The sequence below is a fragment of the Muscardinus avellanarius genome, assembly GCF_963383645.1.
Source record: "Muscardinus avellanarius genome assembly, chromosome: 5".
Classification (NCBI taxonomy): domain Eukaryota; kingdom Metazoa; phylum Chordata; class Mammalia; order Rodentia; family Gliridae; genus Muscardinus; species Muscardinus avellanarius.
In genome coordinates, this window is record NC_137790.1 from 73003038 (window position 1) to 73027433 (window position 24396).

General features: G+C 51.9%; 1 protein-coding gene across 1 annotated transcript in view; it reads right to left on the reverse strand.

Moving 5' to 3' along the window:
* Window positions 1-20129, reverse strand: part of ADCY5 (adenylate cyclase 5) — a gene marked incomplete at both ends in the record, with an annotated part of 157862 nt that extends 137733 nt beyond the window's left edge. The window contains one exon of the mRNA XM_080696862.1: window positions 18990-20129. Within this exon, the coding sequence (XP_080552988.1) occupies window positions 18990-20129 (1140 nt within the window). The remainder of the gene's footprint in view (window positions 1-18989) is intronic.
* Window positions 20130-24396: the final 4267 nt, after the last annotated feature.

Here is a 24396-nt window from a genome sequence, read left to right on the forward strand (position 1 = left end):
GCTTATCTGTCCTTTTTTATATGACACCTACATACTTTGTAACACCACTGGCAGGGCCTTCAGAACCCATCTGACTTTTGTTGTATACATGGAGAAACTGAGGCAGAGGTGGATGTCAGGGCTGCTGTGCTTGCCATCGTGCACTGTAGTATTATATCCAGTGTCCACACAGTCACCTGAAAGTCCCTTTGTGTGCCTTGTCTCTCTGGCGGTTGATATATGTTCTGCAACTAGGCAGCTTCCCAGCTCCTGACCTCTGGATTAAACTGGCTCATCCAGACACTCTCCCCTGCTTCCTCCAAAGCCTCCTCCAACTCTGTCCCCTGAGAATCATCAGGCTCAGCAGAAGTTTCCTCCTCCCCCCAACCCAACCATCACATCCGCCTCCCTAAGCTCCTGGTGAGATCTGCACAGACACCTCTTCTCTGCAGAGGGACCTGGCACTCCTCACCACCCTGGGAAGGAGACCCTGACAACCTCCATCCTTTCTTCACCCAGGAAGACCCTCAGAACACCAGCCTCAGGTCTCAGGGATACCTACTAAACATGCAGGCTCCTGTGCTCTGCTCTGGACCTGCTGGGTCAGATTCTTTGACAAGGGACCCAGAAATCAAACGTTTAAACAGACCTCCAGAGGAATTCTTACACACACAAGTTTGGGAGCTACTGGAGCACTAAGAGCTTCACTGTACCACTTTCTAACTGAACGACCTGAAACAAGTCACTTAGCTTTTGTGGGCTTTGATTTCCTTGTCTAGAATGTTATCTAAAATAAAACCAAAAAAGCAACACCTATTGTCTCATTTGGTTGGTGCTGCCATACAGAACACTACAGACTTACAATAAAACAGAAATTTATTTGGCTCAGGGTTCTGGAGGCTCAAAGAGGGAAGGGAGCAGAATTCATCCTTTTATTCCAGGCCCCTCTCATAATAACAGTATTAATCCAGACCCTTCGTGCCTCAGCACCTCACTAGTGTCCCTCTAGCACTGCTGTGCTGGAGGCTGTGTCCAGCCCACGAAATCTGGGGGATACATCCAAACCATAGCACCAACTAATGGGAGACTGAGGGTGAAGTTAGTTCGTAAGTGCTCAGCTATGTGCCAGGCACACGTGTTACAGGTGAGACTCGGCAACCTTGTCCTACCTTTAGGCAGAGCATCCCTGAAGGATTTCTATCAGAATGAACATTTCCTAAGGGAAAGACAAAGTCTCCTCTTTTCTCTCCATGCCCAGAGCCCCAAGGGGGTCATCAGACAGCAGCAAGGCTGATGCATGGCAAAGATACAGAGATGCTGTGGCTCCAAAGACCCTGGATGCCACTGCCTGCCCCACCCGGGAGACTGTTAGGACACTTCCTCATTCAGAGGGGCCTTTGGAGAAAAGGAGGGCCCTCCCCAGGGAGTGCCTGTGCTCAGCCCCTCCTCTGAGATCACAAAGCCCTCTCCTCCACACAGAAGGCAAAGGACATTCCTTCACCTCACCTCCTGCCAGTCAGCAGCTTCTCTAAGACTCTTCACTCCAGGGGCTTGGGGTATGAGAATTCACATAAACAGAGGCAGAGAGAAACCCTGACTGGAGGAACAGTTGTAGTTGGGTACAGGCTTGGGTTGGGATGTTCTGTCCCAACAGACTGCAGGGCTTTCCAGAAGCTGAGCAGCCTGGGCCTGCTGCACAGGTGAGATGTGCCGCCCTGATGGCACTTGTGTGACTTGCCCCCCACCCAACTCTGGAATGAATCCTCAGGTGGCCTCAGGTGGTCTTAGAAGAAGGGGTTTATCTCTGCCTCTGTTTTAACCCAAGGATGCCTCCCTGTCCTGGACAGGCCTGCTTCCCAGCCCCAGCCCCACATGATAGGTGCTTTCCAATCCTCTTGGCTCTCAGGCAGACCACTCCAAGGCCCAGCTCTAGACCAAACCCATGGGTGGGCGCCTCCTCCTTCCTCCCATCTTGGTGAGACCTTGTTTCAAAATAAAAAATAAAAATAGAGCTGGGATGTAGCTTGGAAGTAGGAATGGCCCTGGGTTCAATCCCCAGTACCAAAACTAACTAATACAAGCAAACATAAAGAGCTGAGATAAAGCTCAGCGGTAGAGCACTTGCCTGGCATGTGTGAGGCCCTGACTTCCATCCCCAGTAAAAAGACTGAAGGAAACTCATGTAGTGGTGGCATGCCTATAATCCCAGCTACGCAGGAAGCTAAGGCAGCAGACCACTTGAGCCCAGGAGTCCAAGGCCAGCCTGGGAAAAACAGACAGACTCCCATCTCAAAAAAAAAAAAAAAAAAAAAAAAAAAAATCAAATGAAAGTGAGCAAAAAAGACTGCAGAAACTCAAGCTGGGATCAGGCTCACAGACCTGGTCTCAGAGGCAAGGCTGTTGCAGCCTCCGAGAGGGAAGGGCCTGCCACTCCATGAGCTGTGTGGCTCCCCAGACACCCCGGATCCAAGCACAGGAGGCACCGCCTCAGACCCAGATGGAGTACCAGTATACCCGTCCACCAGCAAAGTCACCCAGAGGCCTGACAGGGAGAGGAGAAAGTCAGAGGGCAGGTGGGAAAGGAGCAGGGCGGCAACAACCCCTCGGGACCATGTCAGATGGTGACTAATTGGCTTTTCTAGGCCATTGTCGCCAATGCTGGAGAAATATTCCGCTTTAAAAATAAATGTAAAGCAAATTCCAAAATTAACTCTCCCCAGATAACCCTTTTCCAAAGAAAGACCACACCGCAATCTACACGTGGCCCTTCCTGAAGGATTTAACCCAAGGACGCCTCCCCGTCCTGGACAGGCCTGCTTCCCAGGCCCAGCCCACATGACAGGTGCTCTCCAATCCTCTTGGCTCTCGGGCGGACCGTTTCATCCACTCTCTGTCCTTCAGAGCACAGAGGCTGCAACGGAAGGATCTCTGCCTTCTTGCCCTGATACCAAGGTGCCAGAAGTGGACTAGAAGGAGCCCTTCTTGAGGTGCACACCCCATCTCCTTATTTAGTGGCACTAGGAATTGAATCCAGGGGCATTCTACCTCTGAGCTATACCTCCAGCCCTATTTTACTTATTTATTTTGAAGCAGTCCCACTAAATTGCTAAGGGCCTCACTAAGTTGCTGAGGCTGGCCAGCAAACTGCAATCCCCCTGTCTTAGCCTCTCCAATACTGGGATTACAGGCATGTTCCACCATACCCAGCTCATCCCATCTCTTAACTACCCCCCATATTAGCTTCCTTTACTTTCTTAGTCTTTGTCACACATGCTGATAACAAGTATACATGGGGAGGTACCAACTATGGGACTCCTTACTTCTCGTAGTGAATGAAAAAGTAATAATAGTGCTGGACCAACATTGCTTCCTACCTGCTGTGAACTCTGAGCAAATCTATTCATGTGTCCAACAGATACTGAGTATCTACTACAGATTCTTCTGGACCACACTCTAACAAGAGAGACTTAAAGACTAACACACACAGCCAAGGGCAAAGAGGCCACAGGTGTTTATGTAACTTCTTCCCACTCAAAAGCGAAATGTCACACACCAAAGAGAGGAAGGAAGAGCTCGTGCCAACCAATAGGCATGTGTGCCGCTGACAGGCCTTCAGGAATGCTGAGCGAGATCTGCCGCTCTGCCCAGGTCCGTCTGGCCGTCACGGGTAGCTGTCAATTTCTGAAATATCCTTGCAATTATTATGGCACTGCATTAAAGCCATTTATCGAGCCACATTTGGGGTTAATTGCTGGTGATAAGAGCAACATAAATATACCAAACCACAGCCTTGCCTGACAAGATTTTATACACCAACCAAGTTTTCTTCCTCTATTACACGCCTGCAATCATTTTTAGTGGCCATCACTCTTGACTGAATCACCACAATAAACCCTTTAGGTATAAACAACTCGCCTTTCAATATAGTCATAAATCAGACTCAGCATCACCCACATGACCCTCTGCCGAGGAGGGAGGGCCTGGGGCACTAGTCCTCAGTCTCCGTGCATGCTGGAATCCCAGGAGCATTGCAGAATACTGATGCTGGGCCGGGGTGTGGCTCAATGGTGCAGTGTATGCCTAGCATGTGCCAGTCTGACCAGTCAATCCCCAGCCCTAAGAAAGACAAAAAACAAACACTAATGCCCAGGTGGCCTCAGCTGAACCTGGACATGGGGACAAAGTAAAACTCCTAGAAGTGCCTTCCCTTCCAGTACCCTGAGTTCAGGAGAGTTCCTTAAGGTTAACCCACCCAGAAAACTGAAGTCTCAGCCCCGAGCATTCGAGGTGAAAAGTGGAGGCGGGTACATGCACTGTAATAGATGGCACAATACAAGGAATTCTGTAACGCACTGCGGGAACTGTACTTCATGGGGATACTTTAAATGGGATGCAGAATCCTTTGGGGAATTTGTGCAGGGATCCTTGCTCATATCGGGGTCCCGACAATATGACCAGGAACTTGCCTCCTGTCCAGTCTTCGAGGTCCTCTCCGGGCTTCTAGCAGCAAAGAGGGAAGTGGGGCTGAGGCAGAGGATGGGAAAGGGAGCCAAAAGGGAGAGGCCAGTGGGTGCAACTCGGCCTCGCTGACATCCTGGAAGAACAGTGAGGCCTGAAGGGGAGGGATAAGGATGAAAGCCAACGTTTCCCAAGGCCAGGACGGAGAGGTAGCTCCCAGGTAGGGGGCCTGCCAGTCAACAGAGAACTGACAAGATCAGAACTCCTTGTGGAACCTGAGAATAGGGATTTTCTGCCTTCTCCTCCAGTGCTGAGCAAGTCGAGGTCTGAAGGCCGGCAACATTCCATGGACATCTGGATATTAAAACGGACAAGGTCCCTTCCTGCAGATTCAACAATCAAATGGCAGATAAAGTGACAAGCCAGGTCTGGGGGTGTAGTTCACTGTGTAGAGCATGTGCTTAGTATACATGAAGCTCTGGGTTCTACTCCCAGCACCACAAAGAAACAAAACAAAACAAAAAGTGCCAATGTATGTACTACAGAGAGGAAAGGATGTTTCTAATCTAGTTCTGCAGGGCAGATGTAGCCAAGGCAGGCCTGCTCCGCTCCCCTGGGGTTAGCGTTGGCCCATGAGCCTCTCTAGCCTCCTGGCTGAAACATTAGAACCAGGCACTTCCCAGCTGGCACTCCTACCAGGAGCCAGTTGGGGGTCAGATGGATCCCGTCCATGCAGCGTGGTGAAATGCTTACAGGAAAAGAGGCCTGGCCAGAGCAAGACTGGGGACTAGGGCATGGGGAGTGAACAAACAGACTTCCCAACTCCAAAAGATATGGAAATAAAGATCTTGAAATTCCCCTTAGCAAAAGGGTTTCATTTTTCCTCTAGTCTTGAGAAGAATGACAGGGACAGAAGCACATTTGAACCAGAGCTAAAGGATGTGGGGGAACTTTTTAGGTGTTGATGGTTCTGGGAGCTGGGCTTTAAAGACATCCTAGAGACAGCCTGGTAAGCACTTAACTGCACATCTACTGGATGGTGCTCTGCAGAGCCACTGGGTCAGCTTCCAGGGCCAGAAGGAGAGGAGGTCCTGATGTGCACCCAGCACGCCCTCCCCTGTCCCACTTACGCCACCAACAGACCTAGAGCTAAGCAACTGTGGCATCGCTTATGACCCCTCTTCTGGGCCTGAGTTCCTATTCCTCACCCACAGAACCACTCAGGAGCTCTTCACAGGTGAACAGCTGACCCCAGGTGCCCCCTGAACACTTACGCATAGCACCACGGCAGGCTCAGGAAATGACATTTCCTTCATCGCCCGTCTGCACCAACACCTCAAGGGAAGGGAGAGCATTATAAATAAAAACCATGTCTTCAAAAGCCAAGCCAAGACAGCTTCCTGAGAGTAGCTGCACCTTCTGAAGGTGCCACGGCATGACCCAGCGCTGAGCCCAACTGTGAAAGGAACACTCAGTTCAGGGCCAGAGATCTGGATTGCACAGCAGCTCCTAAGCCAACTGGCAGTGTGGCCTCAGTGAGTCGCTTAACCTCTCTGAACTTCTATTTCCTCCACTCCAGATCAACTTCAGTCACACAGGGCTGTAGCTCACCTCCCTCTTGCAGAGCTCCCTTAAACACATTCACTTGTGTGTCCTATCGGTCAGGAATCTAGCACTGCTGTGTAAAGAAGAGAAAAATGACTGAGGAGAGGTTAAGGGGATGCATCCAGGCTCACACACAATCAGGGCTGTCTCCTAGGCCTCCAGGTGTGCCCACCCAAACCTCCTCAGAGCTGTCATAAGAAGCAAATGACATGGTGCATGGAAAAGTCCTACAAAATTCTAATTAAATGTAAAGGTATCTGAGTCACTGGGCTGGGGTTTGGTCTCAACCCTGGAACACCACAGCCTCAGCCTCAGCCTAGGGTTTTATATAAATGGCCTGTGTTTGGCCTCAGCATAGGCATTTTTTCAAAGCTCCCCAGGGGATTCAAAAGTACACCGAAGATAGAAAAAAACCCTAAGCTGAGTCCTCCCTCGCCCTACCCACCTCCGCCACCCATACTGACCACACAGAGGCAACGGATCACGCAGGATGACTTGGGGAACATGACTAGGACCATGGACCTCATAGTGGACCAAGGCAGGGTCTCAGGTCTTGGCTTGGGTCTTCTTCTAGTTTGTTTTGTTTTTGTTTTCTTTTTTTGCGGGTCTGGGGATGGAACCCAGGGGCATATGACCTCTGAGCTACACTCCCTGCCCTATTTTTTACTCTTTATTTTTGAAACCAGGTCTCACTGAGTTGCAGAGGGCCTCACTAAGTAGCTGAGGCTGTCCGCGAACCGCGATCCTCCAGGTCTCAGCCTCCCGAAAGCTGGGATTACAAGCAAGCGCCACCACGCCCGGCTGGGTCTTCTACTATTTTGTGATAAATCCCTCCCTGGCATGCACCAGGTCTCGCTCCTTGGGGATATGTCCCTCGTCACACCACAGACCGGCTCAGTGGTGGGACACTGAGCAGAACTGAACTGAGTTCAGAGGTCTGCACGTGGTGGCCTGGGCAAGTTCCATCGGAGCCAGTGGGCTGAGCGCCACACTAGAAGGCCAGGAGGCACCGCCTCAGCAGGCGAGATCCCTGCAGACTCCTGGAGAAGACTGGCGAATCGCTGAGTCCCCTGCTGACCACAGGACGTCACAGCCCGGCCGAGAAGCAGGCGGGCCCTTCCATCATTCCTCTCAGACCTACATTACAGCAGAAATGCCTCGAATCAAGAGTCCTTATTCTCATCCTAAAAGAAACCCTATTTTTCTTTTTTTTCAGATCACAAGGTCTACTGTGCCTTTGTAACTCAAAGCCAGATTTTGAAATCTGAAGCCAGGTCAGAGTGCTGATGAGAAAGGGCAAAGAAAGCCACACATTTTTAAAAGGTAACAATTCAAAAGATAACATATATATATATATATATATATATATATATATATGTATGTATGTATGTATATGTAGGTGTGTATATATATGTGTGTGTGTGTGTGTGTGTGTGTATATATATATATATATATATATATATATATATATATATATTTGGGGGGGGTGGTACTGGGGATGGAACCTTTCTACCTCCAGGCTACACTCCAAGACCTATTTTTTATATTTTATTTGGAAACAGGGTCTCTTAAGCCAGCAAAGCTGGCTTCGAAACCTGCGCCATCCTCCTATCTCTACCTCCCAAGCATGGGGATTACGAGTGCACTGCCACGCCCAGCAAAAGATAACATTTATTTAAAAAAAAAAACTTTATACTGAGGATTGAACTCAGGGGCACTCTACCTCTGAGTTATAACCCTGACCCATTTTAATTTTTATTTCTAGACAGAGTCTCACTAAGTTGCTGAGGCTGGCCTCAAACCTGTGATCCTCCTGGCTCAGCCTCCCAAGTACTGGGATTATAAACGTGCACCACCATGCCTGGCTAAAAGTTGTTTTTAAATTTCACATCATTCCTCAGTCCAGCAACCAATCTTCTGTGACAACATATGGTACCAAATAGTAGAGAGGGCCCATGGCAGGCCCAGCTGCCACACAGCTCGGCCTCTGATGTGTTTTGTCCCAGCAATTGGCTTGCTAGTGTTCAAATTCAACCTGCGTTAGGATCCTGGTTTTTCCACTCTGAATTCTCCTAAAAAGGGACTCAGAGCCAACGACTGGAGAACACGTGGAAACACAAGAAGGGCACTGGTGAACTGTGACAGGAGGGAAGAAAGACCAGAGCAAGGAGTGGAGGAGCAGGAGGCTCTGTCAGCAAACCTAGAGCTTAATCCTGCGAAAAACTCTAGGACACAATGTAGAATACCAGACCTCAGACTGGACCCCTCCCTCCCCCGGGGTCAAGGGAGCTGGTGTACTTATCACTAGCACCCAAGAGTACTGGTCCACTTTTTTTTTTTTTTTTTTTTTTTACTGGGAATTGAACCCGGGGCATTCTACCTCCAAGCTACAATCCTGGCCCTTTTTCTCTTATTTTTATTTATTTACTTTTGTGGTACTAGAGATGGAAGCCATGGGCATTCTACCTCCAAGCTACACCCCCAGCCCCCCCCCATTTTTTTGGTACTGGGGATAGAATCCAGGGGCATTCTACCTCTGAGCTACAGCCCCAGCTCTATTTTTTATTCTTTATATTTTTGAAACAGGGTCTCACTGAATTGCAAAGGGCCTCACTAAGTAGCTGAGGCTGTCCTCCAACCGTGATCCTCCTGTCTCAGCCTCCCAAATGCTGGGATTACAAGCATAGGCCACCACGACCGGCCTCCCAGCCCTATTTTTTATTCTTTATTTTGAAACAAGGTCTCATTAAGTTGCAGAAGACCTCACTAAGTAGCTGAGGCTGTCTGCAAACCACCATCCTTCTATCTCAGCCTCCCAAGTACTGGGATTACAAGCACATACCACCATGCCGGCTTCCTTTTTCTTTTTTGTTTTGAAATAGTGTCTTACTTTAGCTGGGTGTAGTGGCGCACACTTGTAATCCCCGCACTTGAGAGGATGAGACAGGAGGATTGCACAGGTTCGAAGCCAGCCTCAGTTACTTAGTGAAGCTTTCAGCAACTAAGTGAGACCCTGTTTCCAAATAAAATATAAAATAGGTCTGGGAGTATAGCCCGGAGGTAGAAAGCCTCTGGGTTCCACCCCCAGTACCACCAAAAAAAAAAAAAGAAAGAAATAATGTCTTACTTTGTTGCTTAGAGTCTCTATAGTTGCCGAGGCTGTCCTTGAACCTGCGATCCTCCTGTCTCAGCCTCCAAGTACTGGGATTACAGGCCTCTGCCACCATGCCCTACACAGAGCACTTCTTGCCTGCTCTACCAGCAGGCCCAAGGCTTGAGGCCAGGAAAGCCCTCAGGTGCTAAGGGCTGGAAGTCTGCCAGGTATGAACCACAGGAACAGCGACTCACCTGTCACGTGGCTTGCTGTGTGGCCTTGCGAGACCTAACTTACCTCCCCTCATCCCAGTTGCTGTAGTGGTGTAAAGAGGATGAATGACTTCCTCATTAGATCTATATTGAGATTAAATGAGGTCTTGCATGAAAGGGATTAGCCCAGTGCCAAATGTGTAGTAAGGAATCACTACATGCTCATTGTTTGGAATCAATATTCTTTATGAGCTCCCTCCGTTTGGAGAGTAGGGGTGGGCAAGGAAGAAAGGAGCATTTGAGGGGAAAAAAAAGGATGCTCTGCCATGACCCATCACTACTTTCCCATGGGTAGCAACACTCAGCTCCTGAAGCAAAAGTTCTAGACAGACGCTCACTGGAGTCCAGGACCCCCGACAGGTCATTATGCAGAAGCCCAACCTGCTCCACCATCGGATGCCAGCAGAAAGCCCCTGAAAGAAACTGCAGCTAGAAGAAGAGGCATCTCCCTGGTCCCTTCCTGCCCCATCATTTTATTTTGTAAAGAATTTCTGACCCAGATGGAGAATGAGACTTGAAAACAGGCAGGCAGCCAATGTAGCCTGGGCCATGTCCTTCCTGAGGGAGGACAGCTGCCAAGTAAGTACCCTCACGGAGGTGCCTGGCCAGGTCTAACCCCCCCGCCCCCGCCACAGGCAGAGGCTGGACTCCGAGAAACCCAGAGGCACCAAAGTGTCCTCTAACAAATGCTAATGACCCACTCATATCCTCCTTGGGAAAAAAGAAACGATCTGGGCTCAAATATGTTTGATAAAGACTTTATACCCTTTGACAACTTTTCCCACACAACAACATATTAAAAGCTTTAAAGTAGCAGCACACGCTTGTAATCCCAGCATTGGGAAGCTGAGACAGGAGGATCGCGGTTCGCAGACAGCCTCAGCTATTACTTAGTGAGGACCTTTGCAACTCAGCGAGACCCTGTTTCAAAATAAAGAATAAAAAATAGGGCTGAGGGCATAGCTCGGAGGTAGAATGCCCCTGGGTTCCATCCACAGTATAGAAAAAAAAGCTTTAAAGTAGAAAAATTATTTTGAACCCAGTCCACCTCTGGGTATGTTCCAGGACCTCCCTCAGATACCAAAATCTGCAAGTGTACAAGTCCCCTATAAAAAATATTTGTGTATAAACTGTACATATACTACTGTGTATTAAATCATCTCTAAATTACCTATATTACCTAAAACATTATAAATGCTATGTAAGAGTTGTTATACTATATTTCTTGAAGAATAATGGCAAGAAAAAATGTTCCGTATAGACACACTCTTTCCCCTAATATTTTCAATCTGCAGAAGGCTGAATCCACAGATGCAAAACCTACAGAGGGCTAACTGTATTTCCTAAACTTATCTGACACAGACCATATGTGTACATGTGAAACTTTGATTAACATCCTTCCTGGGGATACACTTGGTGGGAGACTCTGGGATAACGGGCAGTCCTGGAGAGTTGAGACCCAATCTGAAGCACCTTTGCAGCCCCCTGACCCAGCACAATGCCTGGTACACCGCAGGCACCAAAGTCATTGATTGTTACCTGAATGGATGGAGAAAAGGCTAAAAGAATGACTTAATGGTAGTTTTCAAATCCATGAAGTGATATAGTATCAGCAGTGCCAGGCACTGTTTCTAAGGCACACATTTTAAATTGCAGCGGTAGGAATTCTGGAAGCCCTGCTCAGCGTTTAGGATTACAACCCACCAAAATAGGCTTCCAAGCAGAGCTGCTTCGCTCCCTTCTGTGGAGGTGTTGGTCTAGCACTTCGGCACAGCCTAGAGTCTGCGCACAGGCATCCGCCCACCCCTCCACCCATTCATTCAATCCTTGTTCATTCAAACCCTCATAAGCACCTACTGTGTGCTGGCGTTGATGAACATGAGGCCCTGAAGCCCCCAGGACCCCTTCTAGAAGCAGAGGGACTGCAGTGAGTTCAGTGAGAAAGCCCAGGGGGCCCTTAAGGGAGGGGAGAGGGGGCCTCAAGATCATAAACCATCCCAGAGCAAGAGGTAGTGGAGGGGGCTATTTGCAATTTCACAGTGACACATGAAGCTGGTCCAAAGAACAAAGCCTCCACTGTCTCCGGGTTTGTTTGTCTACTCCCCTCCAGTGACTATATCCCATTGTTCCCAGAGGCATCCCTGCCCCCACTTCCAAGTCCTTCCCCTCTTCATGAAATCCTCTCCCTTTCCTTCTGTCCTCCTCCCCCTCCTTCAAACCATCACCTAATTCCCTGATTCTTCCCTATGTCCTGCCCTGCTCCTCTCTCCTGACTTCGTTCTCAATGTTCTATACCATCCGTTTCTGGTGCATCCTCAGGGGTTTTCATATCCATTGATCCAATCAATGAACAAGTAAACCAGGAGTCAAACCTAGGTCCATCACCACCGGGTCACCAGGGAGCCACTGATTACTTTGTCTCCAATGGGAGGGGGGAGCGTTGGTGCAGTGGAGAGGGATGAGACCTGGGCATCCCTCCCTTTCTGTTTTGCCACCACCACCACGTCCAGATCCACACCCTAGCATCAGTACACACTCACGGGCCCCAACTGGACGCCTCCCAGTGGCTCTGCACACTTGCAGCGCTTTTCTTCTTTAAACAGAGGCTGAGTGCTATGGTTTAAATATGCTTTGTGTCCCCCAAGGGTCCACTGTGATTAAAGACTTGGTCCTTGGGGTCGCATTGCTGAGAGGTGGTGGAATCTTTGAGAAGTGAGGTTGAGGGAAAGGTCCTTAGGTCACTGAGAATATGAGGTATTTCTTGTGACTTAGTTCTCATAAAAGGGTTGTTAAAGAGGCCGAGTTTAGCCCTGCCCAGTTCTCTCTGCTTCTGGTTCAAGATGTGATTGTTCATTTCTACACAGAATCCTGCCTCTGCTATCTGCCGTGATGCAATATAACACTCACCAGAATAGAGCCAATGTATGTACCATGCCCTTGAGCCTCTAAAACTGTGAGCTAAATAAACCTTTTCCCTTTACAAAGTGAGCTGCCTCCAGTATTTTGGTCTAGTGATGACAAGCTGACTAATACACTGAGAAGAGCATGAAAGAAAGACACCAGAGAAGACCAGGTGGCAGACCCCAAAATCCTGCAGTTGGGTGTAATCTGAGAGGTCATCTTGGCCAAAGACCCCAAACTTAAGACTTTGCCATCAAAACCATCTAGGGAGCTTTGAAAACTAGATCCAAGCTTTAAAACAGATCCAGGCTTAGGGGTGTAACTCAGTGGTAGAATGCATTTGTAGTAAGCTCAAGGTACTATGCACAATCCCCAACACCAAAAAAGAAAAAAAATCCCTTCCTGGGCCCACTGCAGACCTAAAGCTGTACTTTTCAAGCGGGGTGCAGCAGTCTGCATTTTCCAAATCTTCAAGGCAATAACAATGAGCCAAGGTTAAGAATCAATGACACAATGATCCATCCGAACTTCCATCCCCTGCAGAGGGCAGTTTCCTCAGGTAGTAAACTTAGGGACCACTGCCCAGTCTCTACTGGAATATTCCTACTAACAAAGACCTGGCTATTGCAAGAGGCATCTGGATGGGTGCTGCAACCACAGTGACTAGATACTAGCTATCTCCTACCTGGAGCTGAACTCTATCTATTTTCACTCATCTGCCTCAAATCTGTCCTGGGAATAATTTAGTTCCTCTTCTAATATCTTACAGCAGGGACCCTAGCAATAATGCCTTGTCCCTCTCATTAAGTTTTCTAACGTACTAGGTTCTGCTATTCTCTCAGCTAAATATCCTGCATGCTTTGAAATGTTCTCTTAGAAGTCAAGGTTTCCATTCCTCTTGCCAAACTGGTCACCTCCCTCTGAATTCTAGAATCAAACACCATATTTTGGACTAAGTCTCAATCATCCAGTGAACAGGATACTTATATAAACTGAAGCAAGGTCCTATAAACGTTTTCTACCAGCCAGCGCAAAATGGGGGCTCATTTTGAGCTCACTGTCCATCAACTAGAACCCCCCAGATTTTCTCATAATACTGTAGAGAGATCTTCCCTGGCCTACATTTGAATTTTGCCTTGAGAGGGAAAAAAAATGGTCTTTCCAATTATCTCCATGAAGTTCTGTATTTGGGAGAGAGAATGAATAATGATCCTGCTCTCCACCAGCAGCCTACCCCTGTCTGATAAGTATGAATAAGAAAAGACTATGGTAGCACATCATTTATGTAACTGTACCCAAAGGATTTACAGGAACAGGCATGTTAGAGCCCCCAAAGTAAACTCTCTATTCCCAACATAGACTGAGCCCCTGGGAAGTAAGCCGTTCTAAGCTACAAGATGAATAAAGTCAGCTGATGTACAGAGAAGGCAACCAGGGACCAGAAGTCACCCGAAGTTGAACTTTGAACTTGTGCCAGAGGTTGGCACAACTGAAGCAGGCCCCTCCTCTGGTCTCCCATCCCTCTCCCCACTCCACCTTTGGCTGGAGCAAAGTATAGTTCCAGTCACACCTCCTAGCAGAGGAGATGGCCAGCCTATGCCTTGACCACAATCCTGTTCTGCTCCTAGCTATACCCTCTGAACAGGACTGATGGCCAGGACCTGTCTGTCCACACAGGAGAGCTTCTGTCCAAGCTCTCTATCTATTTATTTATTTATTTACAGTACTGAGGATTGGACCCAGGGGCATCCTATCTCTAGTCTACACTCCCATCCCTATTTTATTTTTATTTGAAAACAGGGTCTCACTAAATTACTGAGGGCCTCATTAAGTTGCTGAGGCTGGCTTTGAATTTGTGGTCCTCCTGTCTCAGCCTCCGAAGTAATGGTATTACAAGCAGCACCACAATGCTCAGCTGTCAAAGCCTTTTACAGTGATTATTAGAACTCTTTTGCAAGGTCAGGCAGGTTTCAGTGATGGGGTTTAATACATCATCTGCGTCTTCTTCACGGACAAACATGAGCACACTGTTCTGTGTTCCACAGCACAGACCTCATGCTCTTGCTTGCAGATCACAACTTAGACTGAATTATTAACAGCGAATATTTCTGCCAATATAGCAGCCATGTATTCTGCTCCACTATTCCTGAGGTCCTCCCCACCCGGATCAAGCTAAATATCCTGGGATCTAGCAGACAATCCCTATCCAGAAGCCTGCTCCAGCCCTTAGCAGGAGTCCCTTCTGCTCTCTCCATCCACCACCTCCAACCTGCCTGGAGAAGGAGGTAGTATTAACAAACTGAACCACCAAATATAATTAGCCTTGAGGTAAGACCAAGAGACCCTCCTCCACTCCAAACCCAAGGCCAACCCCTTCCCCTCCCCAGCCTGCTTCTGGCTCTAGAGTTCACCTGTATCAAGATTTCTCTGGGACAGAAATGTAGGCAATGGGAAGTAACTGGTAGCAGACCACGCTATGGCCTTTGTGGGAGAAGTGCCCTGCTCTGTACCAACGAGCAACAATGTGGGTCCAGTGCACCCAAGGCACTTCCCTGGGGAGTCAGAGGTCAAGGTCAGAAGGCCCATCAGAAAGGCAAATGGCCTGTGAAGCCGGTTACCAGCCAAGAACAAACAGGACAGAGCTGCAAGACCTCCTCCTTTCAAAATTCTTAGCTTTTTTTTTTTTAATGTCATTTTTGGAACTGGGAATCGAACCCAGAGCACCACACTTGCAAGGTCCTTTCAAAGTTACCACAAAGGCTTCCCAGCCGCCCCATCACCATCACTGGGGAGGGCCAGCCTGCCTGTCAGACAGTCCACAGGCACAAGTACACGTGCACGCTCACACATGCTCATGCCCCTGGGCAGCCACAGCACTGGATTCCTGGTCCACATCCCTACCCCCACCCCTCTGTGCCTCCCCACAGCAGACACACGTGCTCACAGCCGCAGAACATCACCCACACAGAGCCTGTGTCATTCTGATCGCTGGAACAACTGGTGACAGTTGTGAGTTCAAACAGGCACAAAGGACAAAGTGCAGAAAATCACTGCGCTTTTCCCAAAGGGGGAGGAGGCAGGGAGTAAGGAGCTGAAGGGAGACAGGGTGGGGTGGGAGCGGTGAGCTCCTGGGGACCCTCGGAAGCCGTGCCAGGAAGGCTCAATGTGTCTATGAAATAATAATACCCCATATTTGAACAGAACTCTACTTTTCAAAGAGCTTTCCCACCCATTCTCCCACCTCTTAGAGTAACACTGGGTAGATGAGGTGACCATCTAGTTAGGCTCAAATGACCACCCTGCCCCCAAAGATGTTGTCTCCACAATAATCTGACAGCCAAGCACGGGTAATAGTTGTAGGAGCGTGCTTATTTGTGTGTGAGTGCGAGCAGAGGCTTTATGTAGCAGAGTGGGATACAGTCAAACAAAAATGAGGTTGCCATGGCAACAGTCTCCGGCATCATCGCAGCCTATTAACACAAGTGAGGAATGTGTTTGGCAGATGCTCGAGTGTTATTTATGGTATGGGTGTAGCAGAGGGACTTCTAACAGGCAAAGGAGGAGGAAAAAACAACCCTGTGACGCTCCTACTGTACCCCAGTGAGGAGGTGACAGTGAGACGAAAGCACAGATGAGGCTGAGAGGCCACGAACAAGAGGGGAAAGAAGAACAAGTAGGGAGTGTGAGGGGAGGAGAGGTGGGCTGAGAGCAACAGGGGGCCACAGAGGGAGAGCACAGAAAGCAAGAGAGGAAAGGCACAGGCGGGGAGAGGAACCGGGCAGAGGAGGACCCAGGGTGACAGATCCCAGGAGGAGGCAAGCGCCAGAGATACAGAGACAGGCAAGAGAAATTCCATCCCACAAAGAATGCCCCACCTGGCCTCCTATTTTTCTCTTGAGTAAAAACCAACCAGTTAAGAAACCAAATGCTTTCCCTAGCTGGAGCCAAGGACAGAGACCAAATCGAGAGGTGGGAAGAATAATAAAAGTCCTCAGGTCAGATACTAATGTTGAGACCCTGGGTCGTGGGAAGGAGGGGACCAGACTTGCAAGAGGAAAAGTGAAGACATGTCCATATAATTTACTGAGGGCCTACTGTGTGCCCAAGTCACTGTGGAGGGGAATTCTCAAAGCCTGACACTAGAAATGTCTCACTACTACTCTATTGCCTGGACATGTATCCTCATCCAGAGAGAGAGAGAGAGAGAGAGAGAGAGAGAGAGAGAGGAGACACACGAGAGGGAGCAGAAGAGGGAGAGGGAGAGAGGGAGAGAGAGAGAGAGAGAGAGAGAGAGAGAGAGAGAGAGAGAGGCATTTAACCCAAGCTACCTGCCACTCTAGGGTAGCCTGAGGCAGAGGTTAATGCTAGACTAATATTCCCACTAATATTCCCCCACCACCAGCATACTTTGCTTGTGAAAGACAAATTTTATCTCAGGCATAATCAAGAAGGTAAATCAAGTACAAACAAAAAAAGATACAGAATTCTCTTAAGCCAAATAGAAAGAATGTTTGCGTTCCCTTGTCTTGGACCATTTATAACAAGCTCTTCTGTACTCAAAGCAGATTATGAAAAGTTAAGTGTAAATCCACCCAAAATCCTACAAGGAAAATTCTAAAGACCACAATGAGCAGAGAAGCTGGGAGTGAGAGCTGGTGGGGGCAGAGAGGGGGGAGAGAGGGATTTCTGACTGAGGACCAGAGGGTAAGTCGGACACAGCCTGCTGCAATGGCACTTTCTTGCTAAGATGGAGATACAGCACCCTAGATTCAGCACCCTTCTGTGGGATCTAACTCCAATCTTCTGAAATCATACGTTCAAGACTGCCTATGGCTACAATCAGGCCCTATGTCCCAGGTCTGGTTCCAAAAATACACTGAACTATCCTGGAAATCTCCACTGCTCCATATGGGTGACAAAAAAACTAACCCCACAAAAAAGCTAACCCTGCCCAAGGCAGAAACAGAGCTACAACACCCACCTGAGAGAGGATTCTCAGGCCAAAAGAGTTGGAACTTTATACACAGTAAACAATAGTAGTAACTTTCTCAAACCACCATCTCTCAAAAGACTTCCCTCTCAAGTTCAAAGCTGATCTCTAAAGGGTTTTTTTTTTCTTCCCTTCTGATCCCAGATCAGAAAAAGTTTAACATCAACAACTCCGCCCACTCCACTCATTGGACCCCAACCAAATTGGCAAGTGTTTATTAAATTGCTATCAAGTATTCTTCTCTGCCCTAGTCAAAGGAAAGAGTAGAAGACACACATATATCTCAGGGCTCCTGCATCCAAGGGAGGTTCCACTGGCCAGAGAGCAAAGCCAGTGGACACTGGAGAATAAATAAGCGCTCCAGCTGGTGGCTCTGATTCTCCTGCTAACTATGCAGAAGAGAAAAGCCCCGTGTCACTGGAACAGGAGAGGGCTCCTTGCAACAGGTGAGGCTTGGTGCAGAGGCTGCTGGGAGTAGGAGGGCATAGTCAACCCTCTAGGAACCCAGGGCCCAGAGAGCTTGCATGTCCTTTCCCTCCCAGTCCCAGAGCACCAGTCACAGCTACAGGTTTAGCTAAATCCCAGGACTCTGATGCCCATGCTGGTGTTACTGTTTATGGAAGAGTATGTGTCCAGGAAGCCAAGGGATGCAAGGGAGCAAAGGGGTATAGCTCAGTGGTAGAGCACTTCACGTAGCATGTGCAAGCCCTGGGTTCCATCCTAGCGCACACACACACACACACACACACACACACACACGCACACACATGCACACAGTCCTATGAGATGAGGCAGATACCAAGAGAGGGTTGGAGATTTGTGGTCAAGACACTCGCCCCCCCCCCCCAGCAAGTAAACAAACAGGCTCAGCAGAGATCACTCTGATAGGAAGGCACACATGCCCATCTCTTCACAGCCTGAAGCCACCAGTAAACCAGACACAAGTTTGATCTCCTCCCTAGCCCACAGTTGAAGGTTTGTCCAACAAGTCCCAGCAAGGATAAAGAGTCCCCACCACAAGCAATGACCAGGAGCACCCACTCAAAGGGGCAGGATGAGCAACGCCAGCATCTGCTCAGGCCAGGAGGGCGACTGCCACCACGCACATCTAAGCACTTTCGCTAGCTGCAGCTTTTTGACTTGGGGCACTTTGGTAAAGAAAACAAACTTTTCAGGCCTCCTTCAAGTCTGGAGATATCTCCAGCTCCCAAACCCATAGCCTCAGACTGGTGGCAGGGCAATCCTATCTCTTGCTTAAGACTGAGCAAGTGAGGCCCTGAGTCCCTCTCTCCCACAGCCTTCTAGCCAGGCCTGGGTAAACAAACACTCAGTGGTGCCAGGACCACGTGGCTGCTACTGGGTCCAACCACTTTAGTTAGGGGTCTCTTACATACAGAGATAGAAACTCTGGGGGAGACAGGAACTTTTCCCCATGGCTTTTCAAACTCTCCTTCCTCACCCGAATCCCAGAAATGATGGCTACGATTTGGAGTGTGTCATCTACGAGGCCAGGAACATTACAAAAAATACAAGGGCACTCTGGTAAATGAACGACGCGGTGGCTCAAGAAGCCGAGTCTCCCTGGTTCTTTTCACCACTTTAAAGGGTGAGGGTGGGATCTCTTTCCCTGGAACCAGGCCAAGGCCTGCCCGTCCCACAATCCAGTTCCCGTGGCCAAGTGGGCCCCTACCTGTTTGAGCAGGAACTGGTCCTGGGCGTTGGTTTTCAGGGCGATGGCCAGGTGGAGAGCAGACAGGAGCACCCCGCTGAGCACCGCTGCCCTCATGCGCACGGGCAGCAGCGTGTAGATGGTATAGATGAAGAACACCGTCCACCAGATGCCTTCGGAGGCGCTGCGCGGTTGCGGCAGAAGCAGGCCCACCACCTGGACGGCCAGCACTACTGCGATGAGCGCGTAGCAGGCCAGACCCATGTGGTCCTGGTGAAAGGCTGCGCGGTTGCAGAGCACGGCCATGACGAGGATCACGCCCACGGCGACCGCCAGCACGACCAGGTAGGGCAGCTGGAGCGGGGGCCTTGCCGCGTGGAAGCCCAGCATGACGAGGCACACGAGCACCAGCACGGCCATGAGCATGGTGAGACTGCTCTGGTTCAGGCGGAAGAAGTAGCGCTGGTACAGCCGCTCCAGCTTGTCCGACGGGAACTTCTTGGAGCGGAATATCTGCAGCAGCGCCAGGCAGCAGGCGCCCAGCGACAGCACCGCGCCGGGGCCCGAGCCCGAGCCGGCCGAGCTGCCGCCGTCCGCGGAGCCCTCGCCGCCCTCGACGGCGCCGGCCTCCAGCTCGTCCGCCGCGCGGCCCTTGGCCCGCCGCTCCTCCAGGCCGAGCTCCACGGAGCGGGGGCGCACCTCCGTGCCGCCCGCCGCGGCCTCGGCCGCCGAGCCGCCGCCGCCGCCGCCCGCAGGGGGCGCCCCGGTGCTGCCCCCGCCGGCCGCGCCCCGCCGCTGCCTCCGGCTGCCCCGGCCGCAGTCGTCGCCGCCGCGCTCCTGCCAGGCGGACTTGGAGCGGAAGCTGAAGCCGAAGCCCCCGGCCAGGGGGTCGTCGCCGCTCAGGGGAGGGTCGTCGTCGTCGTCGCTGCGCCAGCGGCCGGCCAGGCGCTGCTGCTGCTGCTGCTGCTGCTGCGGAGTCACCGCCCCCCCGGGTTTCTTGGTGGAGCCGCGGGCCGAACCCCCGGGGCCGTGCGGGTAGCCATTGGCGCGGGAGTCGGACTCCCCCCACGCCGAGCGGTGCTCGGGGCCTCCCCGGGTCGCCGGCGCCCCGGCTGTCTGCGCCGCGTAGCCCGGGGGGCTCACGCTCTTGGGGCCGGACATCCCCCCCTCGGCCTCCTCCTCCTCGTCTCCGGCCTCCTCCCCCGGGGGCCGGGCCGGGGGTCTCCAAGGGGAGGGCGGACGGCCGAGCAGGGGCACCAGGCTGGGGTCACACGTCGGGGGCGGCCCGGGGCCCTGCGCGGCAGCGGGGCATCGTGGCACCCCCGTCCTGAGCGCTGAGGCGGCGGCGGAGGGCGAGCGGGCGGCGGGCGCGGGCCGGCGCGAAGTGGCCGGGGTCGGCGTCCAGAGTCCCGGGTCCGAGCCGGAGTTGGCGGCGCCGCGCGGGTCGCGGCTCCTGGGTCGCGGCGAGCTCGCCGAGGGCCGGAGTTGCGGGCGAGGCGAGGCGGGACGGAGGTGTCCTTGCGGGCGGCGCCCGGGCGCGGCGCTCGCGGCGGAGCCTAAGCGCAGCCCCGCGGCTCCCGGGGCGCAGCGGCGGCTCGGCGGGGGTCCCGGCGCGGAGACGCTGCGGGCGCCCTCTCCTCGCGGCGGACCGGGAGCGACTGGGAGGTGCGGGCGCCAGCCAGCATTATTTTCTTACGAGGGGTGGGGAGGTGGGATGGGGGGTGGAGAGCACGGGGGAGGGGGCGGCGGGCGGAGCGACAGCTCGCGAGCCCCGGAGGGGAGGGTCCTGGAGCCGGGGGGCTGCCGCCCGCACCCCACCCCCCGCGGCGAGCGAGCGCGCGAGCGCGGCCCCCGCCGAGCCCCCGGCGGGTCCGCGAAGGGGGCGGGGGCGAGGCCGGCTCGCGCGCCCTGCCCGCCCGCCCCCCGCGGCCCCCCGCCGAGCGCGCCGGCCGGCTCCCGCCCGCCCGCCCGCCCGCCCGAGGGCTGCGGCCCCGCGCACCGGCTCCGGGCCCTGGGCTGCGGGCCGGCTAGGCGGAGGGCGGGCTCGGGCGCGGCGCCGCCGCCTTCTGCCCCGACGCAGGCGGGCTTCCCCCGGGCCGCGCAGCATCCAGAGGTGCAGGGCCGGGGCTCAGAAGCAGCCCGCCGGCAGGCGCCCGCCCGAGAGCCGCGGCGCCCCGGGGCGGGAGCCGGGCTCCGGGCGCGCCATGCTCGCCTCGGGCCCTGCGCCGCTCCTCCCCGCGCGCCCGCTCCCGCCGCCGCCCGAGCGCCCTCCGCATCCCCGCCTCCCCGCCCCCCGCGCCCGGCCTCGGTCACCGCCGCGCGCCGCCGCCCGGCCCCCGCCCCCGCCCCGGCGCCCCGCGGGCATCGCAGGCCCGCCCGGGGGCCGGGGGCCCAGCTCCCCTTCCTCACCTAAAATTCCTGCCGCGCCCCTCCCTCCCTGGAGCCTGGAGCCGGGTCCAGCCCCGGGGTCCCTTCGCCGGACCTGGGCGGCGCGGGTCCTGGCTCCCCTCTTTTGTGTCCCCCTGTGCGCCCCCTCCCCCATTCAACCCAACTTCAGCCCCGGCGCTGCGCCCCCCTTCCCTGGCCCAGCTCGATTGGCCGCTTCCCGAGCTGTCAGGCTCGAGCCCGCCGCTCTTATTGGGCGATTCTCGGCCCGGCGACCGAGCCAAAAGAGGGCGCGCCGGGTGGGGGGCGCCCGGGCAGCGACTACCGCAGGGAGCTGGAGACTGAGTCCCCGGAGAGGCCCGAGGGCCCCAGGGCCAGATCCGGAAATGGACGGGGGTGGGGGGGATTCAGAGAATGAGGATCTAGGAAGCGCAGGAGGACAACCGCGGAAAAGATGGAGATGCGGTGGGTGAGGCCGATGCCGCCAGGGCGGGGCGGACTTGAAGGCTTTGGTGGGTAGTTTCGGAGAGGAAGCCCCGAGACAGCCCTGGGGACACCTGGAGTTTATAAAGAGCTCTTTGCCTGTTCATGCTTTTTAAAAATCTCATCTGATTCCCTCTCGATAACCCTGGCCTGTGACAGTGCGCTGGGCCTCTATGGGTTTTCCCAATTTACAGACACGGAAACGGAGGCTCCAACTTGCTATAGGTCACACAGGTCTCCCAACTTGCAACCCCTAAATCTTTCATACGCGCCAGGCGGCCTCCCAGACCCACAAGCTGCTCGCTGGAAGGGTGTGCACCAGAGCTACACCGGCAGCACCCACCCCCGCGCTGCCAGGCGCTGTCGGGGAAGAAGGGAGAATGATTGGCTTCTCCTGCTCAGGGCCAAGGAGACAAAGACAGGAGTGAAGAGAAGAAGGACTTTGCCGGAAAGGGGACCTGGGCCTGCGGAATGATGTGTCTGTCCAACTCCCTTTGCCTCATGGGAAAAGCTGCCCTGCTAGGGTTCTGGTCTCCTTCTGGGAAACCATGCCTCTACCCAGGGGCGGGGGAAACAGCCTTCCCTTTACCTTCTTCATTCTCCAGCCCTCCCCCCCCCCCCAGCTTCTGACAGTAATCCTAGAGGTCCAAAAGCACTGCCTTCTCTCTGTCAGTCATCTATTTGCAGACTGGAAGATAAACCTTGCCAGAGCTACAGAATGGGAGGAGAAAAATTCCAAAAGATCTGAGTAAACTAACCCTTGAGTAATCATCCAACTTTTGAGTAATCCATAATTAGCTAAGTCACAAAAAACCAACATGCATTTAGTCAAGAAAAATTTGAGAGCACAACCCCCTCCAGTGTGCAAAGCAATATCTATGCTGGGTACTACCAGGAGAGGGAGGGAGGGAGACAGAGAGAGCTAACAAATTGAAGACCAGGAGCTTCATAGTCGGGGAGGGAGCAGAGATGACCATTACTTCCAGGTCCAGCCAAGTTCAAGTGTTCAGCAGCACTCCAACAGAGCTCTCTCTATTCAGAGGGAGGTGGCATCACTTCCCACCGTGAGGGCAGAAGAGACTCCAGAGGTGGAATAGAGTCTAGGAAGGAAGGATGAGCAAGAAGAAGGGGAAGATGGACGATTGTTTATTAAACTGCTCTATGTAAATATGTTATTACGTGTCAAAAGAGTATCACAACACATTTAGTTTATTAGCGATCTTAATTGGCTTTTATTTGCAGTTCAAGAATCCAGCAACACCTCGTTTTGTAAGAAAGATTGCGTGTTCCCAGGAGCTGAGCAGAGAAGGTTGGCTTTATGGAAGCAAAACAGAACCAAGAGCAAATAGGTCGTTTCAAAGTTACCTTCCTCATAAAGGTTAAAGCAGAGGGGCTTTCTTATCATGCCAGCTAAAGCCTACCTGTTTGGCTGGAATGTTATCTTTTCCTCTCCCCAGTCTTGGAAGGTCAAACAACTTCCTTTGGCTTGGTGGCCTGAAACTTTGGCATGAGAAACTTCATTTTGGGTTAGGCTTGTTGGGCCTAGTGCAGGATCTCAGTCCAAATCAATGGTCTCCTGTGTTTTTTAACACTAGATAACCATTTTGGAAAACGTGTTCTTTTCTCCTGCATAAAAAATGAGAAAACTGTGGCTTAGAAAATGAAAAAGTTAGCCAGGCGTGGTGGCGCACACTTGTAATCCCCACGCTTGGGAGGCTGAGACAGGAGGATTGCACAGGTCCGAAGCCTGCCTGGGCTACTTAGTGAGGCTCTCAGCAACTTAGTGAGACCCTGTTTCCAAATAAAGTATTAAATAGGTCTGGGCCTATAGCCTAGATGTAAAAAGCCCCTGGGCTCCACCCCTAGTACCACTAAAATAAAAAAAGTTTGTTCAAGGCCCAGCATGTGCTGTAGTCTGCAACTTGTTCTCTACTATGGAGCCATCTTGCAAAAATGATACAGGAGAGACACTTAAAACATAGGCACAGAGGCCAGATGATCAGAGGTATCTGGATTGTTGATCGGGGTCTGTCTTTGATCTGCTTCTAATTACCTTCTTGGTCACTCCTTTCCACTTTTTTTCAATATTTTAAAAAGCATCACCTGAGCTGGGTGTGGTGGTGCACGCTTGTAATCCCAGCATTTGGGAGGCTGAGACCAGAGGATCGCAGTTTGTGGACAGCTTCAGCTACTTAGTGAGGCCCTCCACAACTCAGTGAGACCCTGTTTCAAAATAAAGAATAAAAAAAGTAGGGCAGGGGGTGTAGCTCAGAGGTTGAATGCCCCTGGGTTCCATCCCCAGACCTGCAAAAAAATAAAAAAATAAAATAAAAACCATCACCTTATAACAAAAGCCATATGTGATTATCAAGGTAGGGGAAAAAAGGAAAAAAATGCATTCATAATCCTACCACCTAAGAAGAACTAGCATTGAAGTCTTAATTTTTTTTCTTAAACAATATCTGGGACTTTTACACATAGTTTCACAATCTACCTTTTGCTATAAAGCAAAATATTGTAGATGTTTTTCCAGGTCAGCAAGCATTCATCTACAATATCC